Source organism: Halichoeres trimaculatus, unplaced genomic scaffold (genome assembly GCF_033239565.1).
Source record: "Halichoeres trimaculatus isolate MK-OKI-2021-1 unplaced genomic scaffold, fHalTri1.1 fHalTri1_scaffold_18, whole genome shotgun sequence".
NCBI lineage: Eukaryota > Metazoa > Chordata > Actinopteri > Labriformes > Labridae > Halichoeres > Halichoeres trimaculatus.
Window position 1 is genome coordinate 18,489,211 of NW_027437196.1, and position 16,147 is coordinate 18,505,357.

At 37.7% G+C, this 16,147-nt stretch overlaps 1 protein-coding gene across 3 annotated transcripts in view; it reads right to left on the reverse strand.

The window, feature by feature from the left end:
- ctnnd2a (catenin (cadherin-associated protein), delta 2a) overlaps nt 1-16,147 on the reverse strand; it is a 338,809-nt gene that overhangs the window by 42,627 nt on the left and 280,035 nt on the right. For all 3 annotated transcript variants that reach the window (XM_074693201.1, XM_074693199.1, XM_074693200.1), the window contains one exon: nt 10,608-10,758. In XM_074693201.1, the coding sequence (XP_074549302.1) occupies nt 10,608-10,758 (151 nt within the window). The remainder of the gene's footprint in view (nt 1-10,607; nt 10,759-16,147) is intronic.

Sequence of the window (16,147 nt, forward strand, 5' to 3'; positions counted from 1 at the left end):
GTCAAAACAAACCAAACACAGGAGAGACTCTGTTACATTAGCAACCTTCTGGCTAAAAAATAGCAGCATAAAATATATTTTAGAGAGGAGAGGGAAAGAGATTTTAACAGCTACTTGTTGTATGGAAAGAAATACTTTCATCTTCACTGACAGAAAAGCAGTTAGCACTGAAGGAGGCAGCCAGAGCTTTCGTTTCCCTTTAAAGAGCCGGTGTGGGTTTTGAGTGGAGGGACTGTGACTACATCTGATGTGAACCTCAAACACGGCCCTGAAATGCATTCTTTCCCCAGAGTGCATCACTGACCAGAAAACCCACACAATTAAAGGCACTGGAGGTTGTGGAATGAAACTTCACTGAATGCTATGAAACAAACAGAAAAGGTGTGCAGGAGTGACACCTGGGTATTTGCATGTGATCAATAATAAAATACTGCATCGGGATCTGGAGCTAAAAAATTCTTGTTGGGACATCTATAAACACCATCTGTGTTAACCCAAAGAAACAGAAAAGGTGTGCAGCAGTGACATCAAAGAACATTTTTCTTTACAAAGAGCAAGAAATTCAGTTTTCTACTAGTAAAAGGACTAAGGATGGGAATCGAAAACCGGTTCCTGTTGAGAATGGATAAGAAATGTATCAATCCCTGATATCGTTAGCCTTTGTGCTTAATGATTCCCTTATCAATTCTTTACATTGTGCCGGAGCCGCCTTATGTTGACTAGTCTGCTGCAGTTATCTTAGCTTAGCAGTTAGATAACGTTTCCCAAGAAAACTCTGATTCAGGATTTTCAGCTTGAAGTTTTACTGAAGAACTGACTTCATAAAGAAATGTGCATTACTCTCTCTCTTATGAGATTCATATTCATTACATTCGAATTGGTATAAATCACCTTGTTTACCAAAATAACAAAACAGCGCAAGCTTGATGCTAACCTATATGGGAAACTGCATTGATATGCTAGCAGTTAGCATACATCAGTGTAACTTTAGCTTCAGAATAGAGTTTCAACTTTCATCACAGAAACATATCACATCAACTCTTTGTAAAAAATACTGAGAATTTCAAATGTCAAAAGCTAACAGGCAATTGAAAGGCTCATGGCTGACTTCATAACTACAGAAAGCTTCCAAACAACTTAAAACATTGCTATAACCACTTTGAGACTCTAGATGGCCTACTTGAATGATCAATATATTACAACGCAGTACATCAACATCTCATTGTGTGCAATTTTTTACCGGTTCCTGTATAATTATGTCCAGAAATATCCAGACTCAGGGATCAATTACATTTTCTTCACTTACAGTAAAAACTCAATTAAATGTTGCTGACCCAGAAAATCTGTAAAGCTACTTTTTGTACCAAGAAAATTCACAACAGGAATTGATAAGGGAATCGATAAAGAATCAGATCGATAAGCAGAATCGATAAGGGCATCGGTATTGACAAAATCTTATAAAAAGGACATTGCTTAAAAGGACATCCCCTAACCCAAAATAAAAGATATTTAGAACCAAAAGTCATTTTAAGGCTTTATCCAGTTGTTGAGCAAACCAATATTGGAAATCCTTATTCATAAAACTAATGTCACTGCCATTTCTTTCTTCCAATTGGACCGTTAATTTTTGTAAAAATCACATCACACAAGGCGGACAGAAATACGTCTGCGAAGCAGCAGTGGCTCATGACCATAACTTTGTATCTTCTGCACCATTAGCTGGTGAAATCCTGGTCTTGCTAAGACTTTGGTTGATTTTTAAACTAAGTGCACCTGCTTTGGTTTAACTCTGTCAAACTTTCTGCAGTTTTCAAACGTCTGCATAAAATCCCCAGCAGTGTCAGAATTTGTAGGCTTAATACATTAATGAAAGGTAAAAAAACAGTGAAATAATCATCAGTAAGCAATTTAAACTAGTGGTGCATCAGTTAAATCTCAAATTTATGGTGCAATGTAGGCAGAACTAAGAATCTTCCCCCATCTACCTTTCACACAGGAGCACATCTTGATCAAACTTGGGTGTGCACCAAAACATGTGCCCTCTGATTCAGATGAAAGAGAAGTTTTTGAGCCACCTTCAAGGAAACCGAGGAGAGCTCTGATGTCTGGAGCCGAGGTTATTTCTGTGCAGTCCAAATGCAGGAACACAGCCAGCAAACTTGATATAAACAAGCCAAGTGGTTTAGATGTGATATCTGTTAGACCTGCCCAAGCTGGAGTACTTTCTGAACTGTGTCTACATCATATATGTGACTTCATTATGCTTAAAACTCACATCTTTGTTCATTGATTTGGGGATTTTCGACTCAATCGGATTAAAAACAGTGAGCTACTTCACAAACTTTACCTTATTTGCTTTTTAAAAACGTCAGACATGTTTGCTTGAAAAGTGTCAGAAAGTTCATACATCAAAAATTTAATGCAATCCTCACTTTAAGACCTCACGTCAGGAATACATGTTTGGAATTTCAATGATATCCTCACTAGAGAATCCAGAGACTCAATTAGAAGAAGCAGTCAGAGCCAGTCACTCCATACAAAAATCATTACATGAATTCATTAAAGGCCTTAAATTGATTCAGATTTTTGCATTAATCACTGTTTCATTAAACACTAAACTTTGGTTTGGATTTGGTTGCAAGCACAGCATGTGTTGATGGGAATCTTCAGCAAATGGCTGCTGTATTTGAATAAATATGATATCCTTTTGGCATTCAAGCGCTCTACCCAATTCATGTGTGTCAAATTACCATCTGTAAGTAAATGGGGAAGAATTGCACTGACAGACGCTGTAGCTGTAAATGGGACTCATTCATTGCTACACAGGCGTACTGTGTATTATGCAAATCAAAAACTATGAAGGAGGTTAAATCAAAAGAGACAAAAGTGACAGATGAGAAGAATAATCCTCAGTAGCTCATTTTGACATTAAATCACATTACAGAGGGATTGAAATGTAAGCGTACATATAGGGTTAGGTCTTTGGTTGTCTCTGCTCTGGCTTCAATTTGATGTGTCCTCTCTCTGCGTTTTCTTCCTATCCTTCCTTAGCCTTGTGCCTCTCTTGCTCGTCTCCCTGCCACCCAATCATACAGAGCTTTCCAGAGGATTTGACACTCTGAGATTATTGTGTGCGAAAATGATTCTCATCTCTGCTCACTCTGCTGAGCTCTCATGCAAACTACCATTTCCCCCACGGTGATGCTGCCAAACTCACCGGCACTAACATCTTATGACACACATTCACATGAGACCAAGATTGGATTTTTTTTTTTGCTCTTGAGAAAGAGGTGATTTACTCTGCATTTGCAACACAAAAAGGTAATTTAATTAGATGTGAACTTTGATCTGACAAAGACATCAAAACTGCTTTGTGAAACAGTGTGGGTTAAACCGACGTTTAGCAGGAGAGCAAGGTGTAAAGATGAAGGTGTTTGACTCTGAGGTTGGAGTCACTGTGATGAATAAAGCTTGGGAATACGGGCCAAATGACGCCTGTCTCTTAGGGGTGCTTCTTTTCTGTCGGCACGCATCAACTCACATCTCGCCAAGAGCAAAGACTCAACCCTGAGTGATCCCTCTCACTTTTCCTCTTCTCTCTCCATTTCGCGCTGTATCACAGGGACTTTCTGTCTCACTGTGTGTCATTAACTTCGACTGTCTCTTTTGACAACACTTACCATTTAGCGGGCTGTACATTTTGAAGAAGAAGTTGATTTTTGTGCTCATTTTGAAATAAGTCTGACTCATTGATTCCACTTCATTTTAGGCAACAAAATAGCTCGTCTGTTGTCTAAAATGGAACAAATGATCACCTTGTAGAAAAATGAGAGCTTATATAAGTCCAGAAAATAGAACTCTGAGCAAGTCTAGCACATTATTATTGCTAATGATGCACTTACGGCACATCCCTTGAGTAAAGCTCTTTGGTATGATTATTGACGACAAACTCAGTTGGAAAAAACAAATCATTCATATCCCATAAATGAATGAAAAATACTTTGGTTGTCAAGTAAAAACTTCATTAATCTACATCAATGTGTGCTGATAAATGGCTAATTCTTTCATATTTTAAGTTGACAGTGTAAAAATGTTACTCAAAACAGATTTTGATTGTTTATCAGCTCATTTAAACTCTATCTTTAGTTCATAGGAGTGCAAGGAAAGCACATCAAATGCTAAAACTGAAGAAATGTTTCAGGAATTAAGATTTACATGCTCGTTTTTAAGTTGATGCCAAGAGACCAGTTTCTAGATTTCTGAAAGTAATATCTCCATTTTTCTACCTGATATTATATATATATTGACTTTGTTGGATTTTAATTTCATGAGGTGTCAAATGTTTTTTAATTGGTGACAAGTCAAGATCTCTACTATTACCAAGCCATGCTGTTGTAAAATGTGCAGGATTTGATATTATATTGTCTTGCAAAAGTATGCAAAGTCATCCCTGAAAGCAGCATTTCCTGGATGTTGCTTCAAAACTTGTAATTATCAAGCAGCAGCCTCCTGTCTAGGAATATGAACACAGGAGTGCTAAAATCAGAAGTCACATACCAAAAAAGCCAAAAAAAGCCATTTTCAAAGCAGAAATTAACCTTTTTACAGCCTGGTTCAAAAAACGTCTCCTGTCTGAGTCGCTAACTGTACTATCGGCACACACTGTCTGCCGTTTAGAGGATATTAAGATCGCCAGCTCACCAAATCAGAGGCACAGCTCAGGGTCACGTGACCAACAGGTGCCTGTTTGTATGTATAACTGTATGAGAAGCCCTTGCCACTACCAATATGGCCGCTATAGCCGATGTGCGTCATTTTCTGTTTCAGAAACAGACGGGTGACGTCGGGGAGACTACGTCCATGTTTTACACAGTCTTTGGTAATTATTTAGCATTAATAGTGCTTTTCCAGGTGTGTAAGCTACCTGCTTCAGTCAGATTTTCAGTTGTATACAGAGTTTGATTTAAGCTTTAGCACCTAGATCTGCTTTCAATAAGAAACATGGCTTTGCAGATGCCTTGTTTCCATGTTAGGTGAGTATCTTTTTAAAAGACCTTTGGAGCTTGGATGTTTCAGATCACCTGTACTATTTGTGTAATTATTTGAGTCTCGTTGTCATCTTGAGGTTTTCCACTAATTAATGAAGAATAAACACAGAGATCCAGTCAACCGGAACCATCTTTTAATTGTTCATGTTAGTTTAATGATTTGTTGTGACACCAGTTTCAGGAAATCAACAAAGCAAAAAAGAGGATTTGTAAAAAACACTAATTACTCAAAACCACTCTGTAAACCAAAAAATTCATGTTCTTCACTATGTCAGAGTAAATGGGTGGATATAATGTAAACTTATCTGCACAAAACTTTCACAGTTTCTGGTTTGTTTCGATCAGTTTCTTTTCCATCCCTTCTGCACAAACTGCACCCTGTCTTCTCAGACTGCAATTTCAGACTATTTTTGGAGTTGACATTATTCAAACTCCTACATTTGTCTTCTGAGTTTTTTCTTTTTTCTCTTGTACAAAGAATAGCCTGAAAATCTTTGCTGATAAAAACATCCAACTTGGAACAGTAACAAGCACAGTAGGAAATTGTTAGTCATGCTAAGTAAGGCAACATCTTTTGCTTCTTTCCAAAGTTAGATTTTTTTCTTCTTGTTTAACCCACTTTCCGGTCAATGAACGCTCATATTTGAGTTGTTTCAGGGGTTGCATTACCTTATTATGTCATATGGCAGTGGTTTAAATGTAGTTCATTCATAGTTTCTACAAGATTTTCTTAATGAGCGTAGGACTTTTGTTTATTCCTTCTTGAAAGCTCTTCTGCAGTTCCATGCACTTTGCATCAGTTTATGGAGCATTAGTTTTCTTTGTCATCAAGTAAAATCCCAATGATAGTGGAACAAATTAAAACAATGACGCAGGATGTCTGTGCTGTTTTTATTTGTAGATTCTTGGTTGCAAACATTATGCAAAAGGACTCAGGGGTTAAGGTTTTATCTAATAACTCAAAAAGCTCAATGAACATCTGGTTATGTCAGACTGAGTAGTTTCTTTACATTTCATAGTTAAGGTCAAAACATTACTGAAACAGTCTCTCCTTAGAGTGTTTTCCCTTGCTGGTGTTTGTACTATTTGTCAATCTGTTAACACAAGTCAGTGTAGCCACATTAGCAGGATAATTCTCTCTCTTAAAAATGTTTTACTCAGTCTGCCTCCATCATCCTGTCTGTCTTTTTTTTTTCCACTCTTTTAATTCTCAGAGAAAACACTGGGAGCTCTAATCACATACAGGATGTTAACCGTGTTATCCGGTAACTAATGAGTCAAGGGTGTATTCAAATGAAAATGACAAACCCATTAAAACTGATTCTCAATGTGAATTTGCAAAATATAAAATCACTTAATCTGTTTATTGTGCTTTTTTTCCTCTAAGAGGTGCACATCTTCATTAAATCTCTCTTTCCAAAACTCTTGTCTTTCACTCTGCTGCAGGAGCTGACGTCAAAACTGACCTGAAAAATACCAAGAGCCAAACTCTGCCAACTGTAAAACTCAAAAAGAGAAACAGAATAAATATCTCAGGATGTTAGAGTTTTACTTTATTGAGGGCAAATGACTCAGTCATACTTTATGTTAGGTTAGGCCAAAACCAGCCACTGTTACTACAAACAATGTTATACATGACTGAGTCCAGTGTCTATGGATTAATTTCAGCACAATTAAACAGTTAGATTACTCCTTCTGCTACACCGCTGCAGGAGATATCCATGAGACCACTGCTTGAGTTTACTTCACTAGCTGTATGAATCTCCCAAAAATCAACAAGGCTCATACAAATGTTGTAAAGATGCAACTAATCCTACACCCACAGTTTCCAGTTATCAATGTCTCTTTTAGATTAGGAAAACAAATCAGGACATTGGTGAAAATATTTACATGACAGTAAATTTGTTGACTGTTACTGGAAAAGACTGTTTCCTCTTCACTTTAACCAAAGGCTTGCTTATGGAAGAGGATTATTGGATCTGTCTAAATCTGGGGTAGGCAACCTTTTCCTTGACTCTTGCTACTTTTAAATACACTCGTGCCCAAAATGCCAAGGCTTAGTTCTTTCATAAAATCGTTGACATTTGATAGAAAAGTCTCCTTAGTTTGTTTTCCATGCTTAGCTATACAGTGAGAAATGGTATAACCTCCAACTGTTTCCTGGTTTTTAACAGTAAAGAAAGTTTTGAATGTGTTGCTTTGAGTCTAAAGATAAAACTTACTTGTCCTTTTACGAGGAAATTTGGAGCTAGAAATGTTACATACCGTTATGGACTTTGTTCATGAAGGGAGGTGCAGCTTGATTTGCTCTCTTCTAATTGGTTGAGACATGTCACATGACTTGTCTGTAGCTCAGTTTTCATTTGAGATCAGGCACAGGAGAACACATTGTCACAATCCACTGCATCCAGCTGTGTTGCCCCGCAGGAAAGCTTTGTTTGTAAGTTCAGTTAACTGTTTTGATATATCCGTACATATATAGAGGTATATTTTGACTTTAAGTTTTGACAGGAGAAATTTAAGGGATTTTGCTTTAAAACCTTTTGCAATGTGTGCAGCTATGTTCTATGTTCATCTCAGTAAGAAACTACTAGTTTATGTTTTTTTTTTTTTGCATTGTGAATATTTTTTGTATTTTATATTTCTTTCACTTTCACAGATCGTGTGTGGAATAACCTTGTGAGGAAATCTGTACGACAACGACACACAAGTAAAAAGCCTCAACTTTACTTCATCGTCTGAGTCTTGATTTCAACCTTTCAAGATCCGTCACATCTGTTTAGCTACCTGTCACAAAGTTCAGACCTTTACGAACTTAGGGGACAGAATACATACAAAGAACACATACAAATGCAATATCTAAACCAATGAAAAAAAAAAAGGCAGGAAAAGCATTTTCGTAAATGAACTAAAATGAAAATGAGGCTTTACAAAAGATTGATAACCAGCTAAAATATGTAATGGGACTTTACAAAAGTAAGCGAAAATGTCTTTAGTTGTAATCTTTGTCAATGTATCTCATACATGAATCAATATTTTTGTGTGGATATTAAATATTTTGTTTTTTTTGCCCATTTAACACCAGTTGCCACATGTGCACAAGCAGGCATGCTTCTACAAATAAAATGGTAAGCATTAATGGTAAGGTAAGGGAGAGTGACCCCCTTCCCTAATGGAGGCAGAGCTTTCTCGTTTTATGAGGATGGTTGCTCATCTCTCCTCGTTGAACACATCTTTGAAAATGGTACGTTTTAAATTTTTATCTCAAAATGCTTTTTCTAACATTTTTTTAAATTTTGCTTTTGACAACTATTCCAAACAAAAACACAACAATAACAACTTAATGAACATAATAACAAAACAGACTTAAACTACAACTGACATTAATAAAGTTAAACTGGAACAAGCATTTTCAAAAAATAAAACTAAAGGAAAATGCTAAACTACAACAACCCTCCACATACCAGCATATGTACACACAAATCCAACAGCTAGAAGAGTGTTTTGTTGAGTAGTGCAAAGGCAGACAGGCCAATACTCCTGCCAAAGCTTGTTTTCAGGTAAGGGATCTGTATCTATGACCAGATGGCAGCAGAGTGAAGAATGAGGAGTGGTGTTGTCTGGGGTGGAGCGTTATGGTGTATGCTGTATGATGGCTCTGATGTTGAGATCACGGGTTATGACTAGCTGATTGCTCGTAGTAAAGCACATTTCAGCACACTGTAGTTCAGAGAGACTTTTATTCATCCTCTCTGGAAATCTTTAACCCATACCATATGCTCAGATTTTTTTTGTGCATTTCTTTGCACCTTTACTTTGCCTGTTTCACCAGTGAGTAGCTAATGTTAGCGTAAAATCTATCACAAAAAATCACAACACTATCTGATGTAGAGCTAATACATAGTAGAATATCAACACTTAACAACTCACTTAGTGAATGGAAAGCTGTGCAACAAGAAGAGGGAGGCCAAGTTCATCTGTCCAACATATTAAATATTATAGCAAAGGGTAGCAGACACGTGAGAAATCAGGAAATTTAAAAAGTCATGAAAACAACTTTACGTTTTACCACAGCACACACACACACTATGACACATGTGACACTTTCACACTGCAATCACATCATGTTTAGAATTAAACTTCTTCAAGACTCCACAAGTGATGCCTGTCATATATCCAACCACACACTAACTTCACCGCCCAGTGAACCCTTTCACTAATCACACTTCAGCTTGACATGCAACACTCTGTCTCTTCTCTTTTTGTGCAGCTCTGCATGGGGGTTAAGAGGCAGTTAATGATGATAATTTTGCATCAATCTGTGGGTAACATGCACATCAAACTCATATTTCACTGATCAACTGTTGCATCACCAGAGAGCAAGTCTAATGATCTTTAATTTTGTATTTCTTCATCAGGTACTGCTTAATTATAAGACAATGTAAAGCTAGGAGCAGCAGAAAAAGCCATCGTGTAGGGATGTCTGCACTATCAGAAGACAAATGATGGAAATTTGTGTGAGGACTGCTGCTCTGACCATCCTGACCATCATGAGCATGCTACGCTTTGCCGCCAGCACTCTTACAGTCTACACAAAGCACTGTCCTTACAAAGCTTTGTGAAACCCAGAGCGGCCTGACACTGAGGGTAGCACGGTTGCTATAGAAACCACTGAACCCACCAGGAAGCTGAGGTAATCAGAGATACCAGACATACAGAGAAGTGATGTCACATACTGTACACACACAAACTTTCAATCAAAGCAGTAGATGCCCAAAGAGTGTTTACACACGTACAGCTGCAGAGAAAGAGTTCACTTCACACATGTACAAAAAGTGTCTCAGTGCATCAGAAACTTGTGATATCGTGTCATCCCAAGATGTGGTGATGCTGCCAGTCTGTTAGTCCGACTGAGGCTCACTCATTACCACAGTGTGCATTTCAAAGCCCAGTGTAAGCCTTTGATTAGATCCTCTGCTACGCTTTCTCTCTGCTACTTTCACTTTCTCTTGTAGATACTTAAAAATCTTTCCATCCGCAATATATTTCCTTCATATTAGATCATTTTCTCAACCCTTGGCCCAATTTTATCAATTGATTTTTATAACAATGTTTCCAATAAACAAAGAAACTGAATTAAAAAAAAATCACAGCTTCAACTACTATTTTGACTCATGGTTTAGGATGAACAATTAACTGTCAGTCCATACCATAATGTAATATATCTCAATCATACAGCAGCTTCAAAGCTCCAAACAGATGAAGCCATCCTAGAATATAAATGCTGAAAGGCAGGGGTAACTACAGACTGAATTAGCATTAAATTACTTGTAATTGGTGCAAGTAGCTACAAGCTCTTTACTCCTGTGTTACATCACTTTAACACACTCTTGACTCACATATTCTAAATGAGCCCATTAAATCAGGCTTCAGGTTGCTCTTCACAAACAAACAACACAGACTTAAGCCAGGAATAACAGTGAAGGAGTCCAATTTTGAAGGACTTCTTAGTTTTTTCACCTAACATGTTTTCTTTGGAGTGTGCCAATCTGTACTCACCAATCAGTTCCTTGTTTCTGATGTCGAGGGCCATATTTCTGAGAGCTGTCGCCACGGCACACACCACCTTGTCGTTGTCTATCCTCAGTAACTCCACCAGGATGGGAAGGCCTTTCTCCTTACGCACAGCAGCTCGAATGTACACCGACCACTGACAGGAAGGAAACAGGAAGAGAAATGAACACTCCGCACTTGAAATAAAAATAAGGCTGAAACATTATGTAGTGCAAAATAAATTCCAGAGGAAAAAGATGACGTGGAAAGATTGTAAAATTTGGTGTAAAAAACACTAAAGCACGCTATGAAGCAGAGGAAGAAAGATTTTAGAGGTTTTTAATAGTTTGAGCAAACTGATAAGCTTGGAGATGAAAGGAGATGCCAATTTAATAAACTGTAATAGTTTTGGATTACATTAATTATAACTGTGCTGATTGCAATCTAAATGAGATACTGGGATGAGAGCCATCCAGTAGTGGAATCATGTCAAAACAGCATGGGTCACATAATATAAGTGCAGATAAAATGACAAAAACCTCCTCCTAAAGATTAACAGTGCCAGCTTTTTCTCATGGTTCCACTGTGAATTCTGAGAAAGTGAACAGAATACTGTATTATGTGTCAAACCTGCTCAGTTACAAGGTCATAACGCTCAGTACAGCATAAACTTAGACTTTTTCTCAATACAAAATAATATTTCTACATATACAGTAATGTATTTTCACTCACTTCACACAAAGAAGTTGTATCTACTGTATTCCTGAAATTCAAAACTCAACACTAAGATAAGTTTTGAACAACTAACGCAGGAAGCAGGTACATGTTGAAGGAGAGAGTTAAGCCTGGATCATACTATGGGATTCTTGGACAGATCTGACACCAATTTGGCTCCCCTAACAATCAGTGGGGAAACCTGGTGTCACAGACTCACCAAAGCTGCCCCAATGATTTCAAATGTGTTTGATATTTTTTTAAACTGGAGATGACAATAGCCAATCCCAGTGAGTTGCCTACTATGGACGAGAAATGTCCAGAAGTTATCAGAAATGAAAACAGTGACCATGAAGGAGCAAAGTGGAGATGGACTACATTCTTGTCAACCTATGCCAAGACCACAAATTTCCATACGTATCGTCCCAGCCACTTCTTCAGCCAGCAGAGTAAGTCTTCTTTTTCCTTTACTTACTGCAAATACTGGCTACAGCCAGCAGCACCACACTAGTCCCATTTTTAAGCTTTTTTTTACGTTTGCTCCCCTGTGTGATGACGTAGAATCATGTGCTTCGTTGCTCCATCTAGTCAGATAATCTTCAATCAATCAATCAGTCAAACTTTATTTATAGAGCACTTCTCATGGTGGAAACACAAAGTGCTTGACAAATCAAAACAAAAGAAAACAAAGCAAACAACAACAACAACAACAACAAACAACAATAAGAAAAAACAAACAAACAAACAAAAAAAAGCACTCATCGGTGTAAAACCCTCCACCTCTAACCCACCAACCCACACCCCTAGTGCACGAGGTGAACACAGTTGAGGAGACCTTCATGAGGAAACACTGAAGGTAAAGTACAATGTTAAACTCACAGTAAGAAAATAAAACAACCAAGCTAAAAGAAACAAATAAGATTAAGTATTACAAGATTAAAGCAGTAAAAAAGAAACAATGTAGAACTAAAACTTCAGGAAATAAAAATTAAAAAGCTGAAAGTAACAGTGCAGTAAATAAAAAGAAAAAAAATTAGGTTAAGACACAAAAAATACGATAAATATATATTGAACTAAAATTTGGGACTTTAAAAGACGAAGATCCAAACATAATTAGATAAATAAGTAAAAGTAAAAAAAAAAAAAACTCAGTTAAAGGCCAGACTAAAAAGGTAAGTTTTAAGTTTGCTTTTTTCTTGATTGAATCCTGTCATGTGTGCTGGTCATTATTTTCAAATCTTGCAGAGTGAATGTGTTTAAGATTGAAGAGAAGATAACTAGTGCAGATTCTCCTTATGTTTGTGTGATACAACCCAATTTTAGAGTCTTTTAAGGTTTTTAAAATCCTGTACTGTGAGCCAGGCTTGATGAATATTCAAGATGTTCCGACCTTTGTGTGGACAGTACAGCACACATCACGATGCTGGAGTGGTGATCGTGATGTGAAACCTGGATGTCTGGTCACTTTTTGTAAGCCAACCAATGGTCAATCAAAGTTCCCAAAGATTTGCTATTGTTACTTTACATCTCACAATTTGTTATCTTTACCCTTGAAAAACACTCTTTGTCCAAAGGGGTCACAATAAACACACAAACTCCACACAGTGCCTTCAAGTATAATCATCTCCCTGTTTTTCCAGTGAACTTGCTGATGCCATGAATATTTTTCAACGTCACCACAGAAGTTTTTGTCCATGAATTTCATTCCTTACTTGTGATTTTTTCAATGCGTAATTTTTTATCTCTTTTCAAACAAAAGCGAGACCAGGGACTGAAAGAAGAAAAATAAAGAGACAAGCAAACCACCAAGGGAAGGATTGAGAGGAAGATGTTATATTCAGGGGCAGTATGAAAGTGGCCAAGGCTTTATACTGACTCACAAAACTAGAAGAGTGATACGAACCTGAGAGAGGAGTTGTGAGCTTAGAGACCACTCATCCTCCCTCAATAACTATCAAGGTATGTTTTAACGGACCACTCGACCCCAAACAGATTGAGTGGTGCCACCTTTTGGGTTAACTATTGAGGACTGGGGATGTGCTCAAAGCGTTCAAGAAGTGATATTTAACGAGTGTGAAGCCTAAGGTTTAAATCAGAGAAATGATTTACTTCTTGTATGCCACGGTGTTATCACTGCATTGTTTTACTTAGATACAAACTCGTAGAGTGTATAGAGTGTAGGCACAACAGCTTCTATCATCACAAACAGTTGGCAGCTCAAAGTGAAGAAGGGGGAAATGTAACAACATCCTCACACACAGACACACACGTGTATCAGGGTCCCAAAATAGAAAGTTTGATTTCCTGGTATCCACCTGCTCCCATCATTTCCCATTCCCCTCATCTCTCTGCAGCATCCTCTTTCTTTTCTTTTTGCAACTTTAATAATTTTAACCAAACTGTGTTTTCCTGTTGGTCACGTTCTCCTGTTTTAAGTCACAGAAAAAGAAATGTAACAATTTTACTAAACATTGTAAAACTGCTCATCTCCATCAACATTCCAAAAATGCCATCGACAAATTGATTTCTAATGCAGTTTTTATGAATCCAGTATCATTCTCTGGTAATGTCTGCCACTTTTTCCCACAGCTAAAGCTTCCCCTCTGCACTTACTACATAATCGCATGACTCACACACAATTACCATCTAGCTGCTACCATCAGTCTGCTGCTCTTGAGCCCTGGCTTTTCTCCCTGGTGTGTTCAAACTCAGAGCCTTTATGTTATTACAGTTATTGCACTACCACTGAACGCTACTAAACACTATATAAAACAGAAAAACACGTTTAGTTTGAAATGGTTTCGTTTCTGCAGGATGGTGTTGTGAGCCAATAAAACGCTGAACCAACCTAATTTGTCTTTGATTCATTTATCTTCTGCACTGTGACATTGAACGTGCTATGAGGAGGATCTGTTTAGATTGGACTGCAGCGCCACCTTCTGGCCTGGAGTTTCATGCACACTGTCGTGAAGATGCGACTTGAACAAGGCATGTGTTTGTTTTGGAAATAAATTAAGATCAGATGGAAAAAGAATTTCCTTTAAGACAAGGCAATGAGGTAAGGTATTTATCTGCCAGTCATCTACCAAGCAGAGGTAAAGTAATCTCACTCTTCATTTTACTGATAGACTCTCAAGTTCGAACAGACCACTGCAGAATAACTGCTGCATGTGGGTTGCAGTGGATATTATCTCAAACAGTTGAACTTGTATTTTAGCCTTCAGCTTGTACTCTACCACTCCCTTGTTTAGCTTTCTTCTGCTCTTCAGTCTTTTTTCTGTCTGACACTTCAGCTCCTGTGTCCACCATCACTACAAATTTAATCCAATGTATCGTTTTCAGCAGAGAAAACGCAGATCTCTCTTCTCACTTCTAAACATTGTCAGCTAGCATAGTGTTGTCATAGAGACTTTGACATGCTGCAAATCAGTCCTATCCTGCTTGACCTGATTGGGAAGCTGAGAAGTAGCATTTTGAAAATAACCCTTATCGGCGCTAATAATCTCATTTTAAAGCAAAATTACAATCAGGCATATATCTAGAAGGGAGACGTTTTCAAGATCACTTAGCAACTCTTCACAGCCTCTTTAACAAAATCAGCCTTTAAATTTTAATAAACACTGAACTTTAAGCAGATGTTCAGGATTTATAAAAACTGTTTGTTTACTCAGGCTCCTCAAATCTTATTACCCCTCTGGCTATTAACCTCTTGTTGCCATTTCAACGAAAAACTGCCATCCCTACAATTTTAACTCAGCAACACTAAATGGATTCAGATTTAGGCCAACAGTTTCTCAGCAGACCTAAAAAAAACCTGCACCAGGCTTCTTGTTAAAGTGAATCCAGTATTTTTGTGTCAATGGATCATCCCAAACAGCTGCAGGGCAGAAAAACCTCCATAATGTTCACATTCACAAGTATCGTCTTTCTGTAGAGCAGTTTTGAAACAGGCTTTAAGAGTTTCTCAAAAGGACAAAACTTGCACAACATTTTTGTACAGATACAGGCACACAGACACTACAGTGTGTACACCAACCCAAGTCATTTTTTAGAATTCAATTTAATAGAAGTCAATCTGATCAGTAGTGTGTAAACACAGTGGGGGGATTCACCCACACAGAATAGAAAGCAACTGCTAATAGCACCAAGAATTGTGCATCGGATCAAGGTCTGATTTACAGAGTTTATTACAATCCACAAAGGCTACAGTGAACTGGATGGAGTGAGAAAGTCTTTACTATTGTTTCCTGTAGATGATTCATGACATGAAACACAGTCTCCACTCAGCAAAGGCAACAATTCAGGTGAGGGGAACAAGAAAAGCTTTAGTTGGTCCAAAAGTTGCACAATCCTTTTGTGGATCATTGTATGTCTCTGCCTTCAGAACACTTCTGAGCAAGGAGCTGATGATAAATCCCATTTTATTATACTGATGAAGAATAAAATACATTTCACTTCACCTTGACATTTAAAGTTGGTAGAGCATTTTCAATGCTCTGCTTGAAACTGTTGTACAATAGATGTGAGGGCAACCCGAGCTACAACTCCAGTGTTATCCACACAACAGGAAAGGCTGCCAAAATAATCTGGACTGCCCAAGCAAAGAAAAGCAGACACATTTTAATGTGTTTTTCCTTTTCAAATCTCAGTAACATTATTTATGATTACTGTGATCTAACTACCTAAAGTGGTAGACATGCTGCAGGAGATCACGGTTGTATTGCTGTGAGCTATGTCATTATGCCTTATGTATTGTGTTCGGTTAATTTTTTGTGTGTGAAATGACTCAAAAAGCTAGTTGTAGCATTTTGATGTCTTTGTAAAATGTGCTG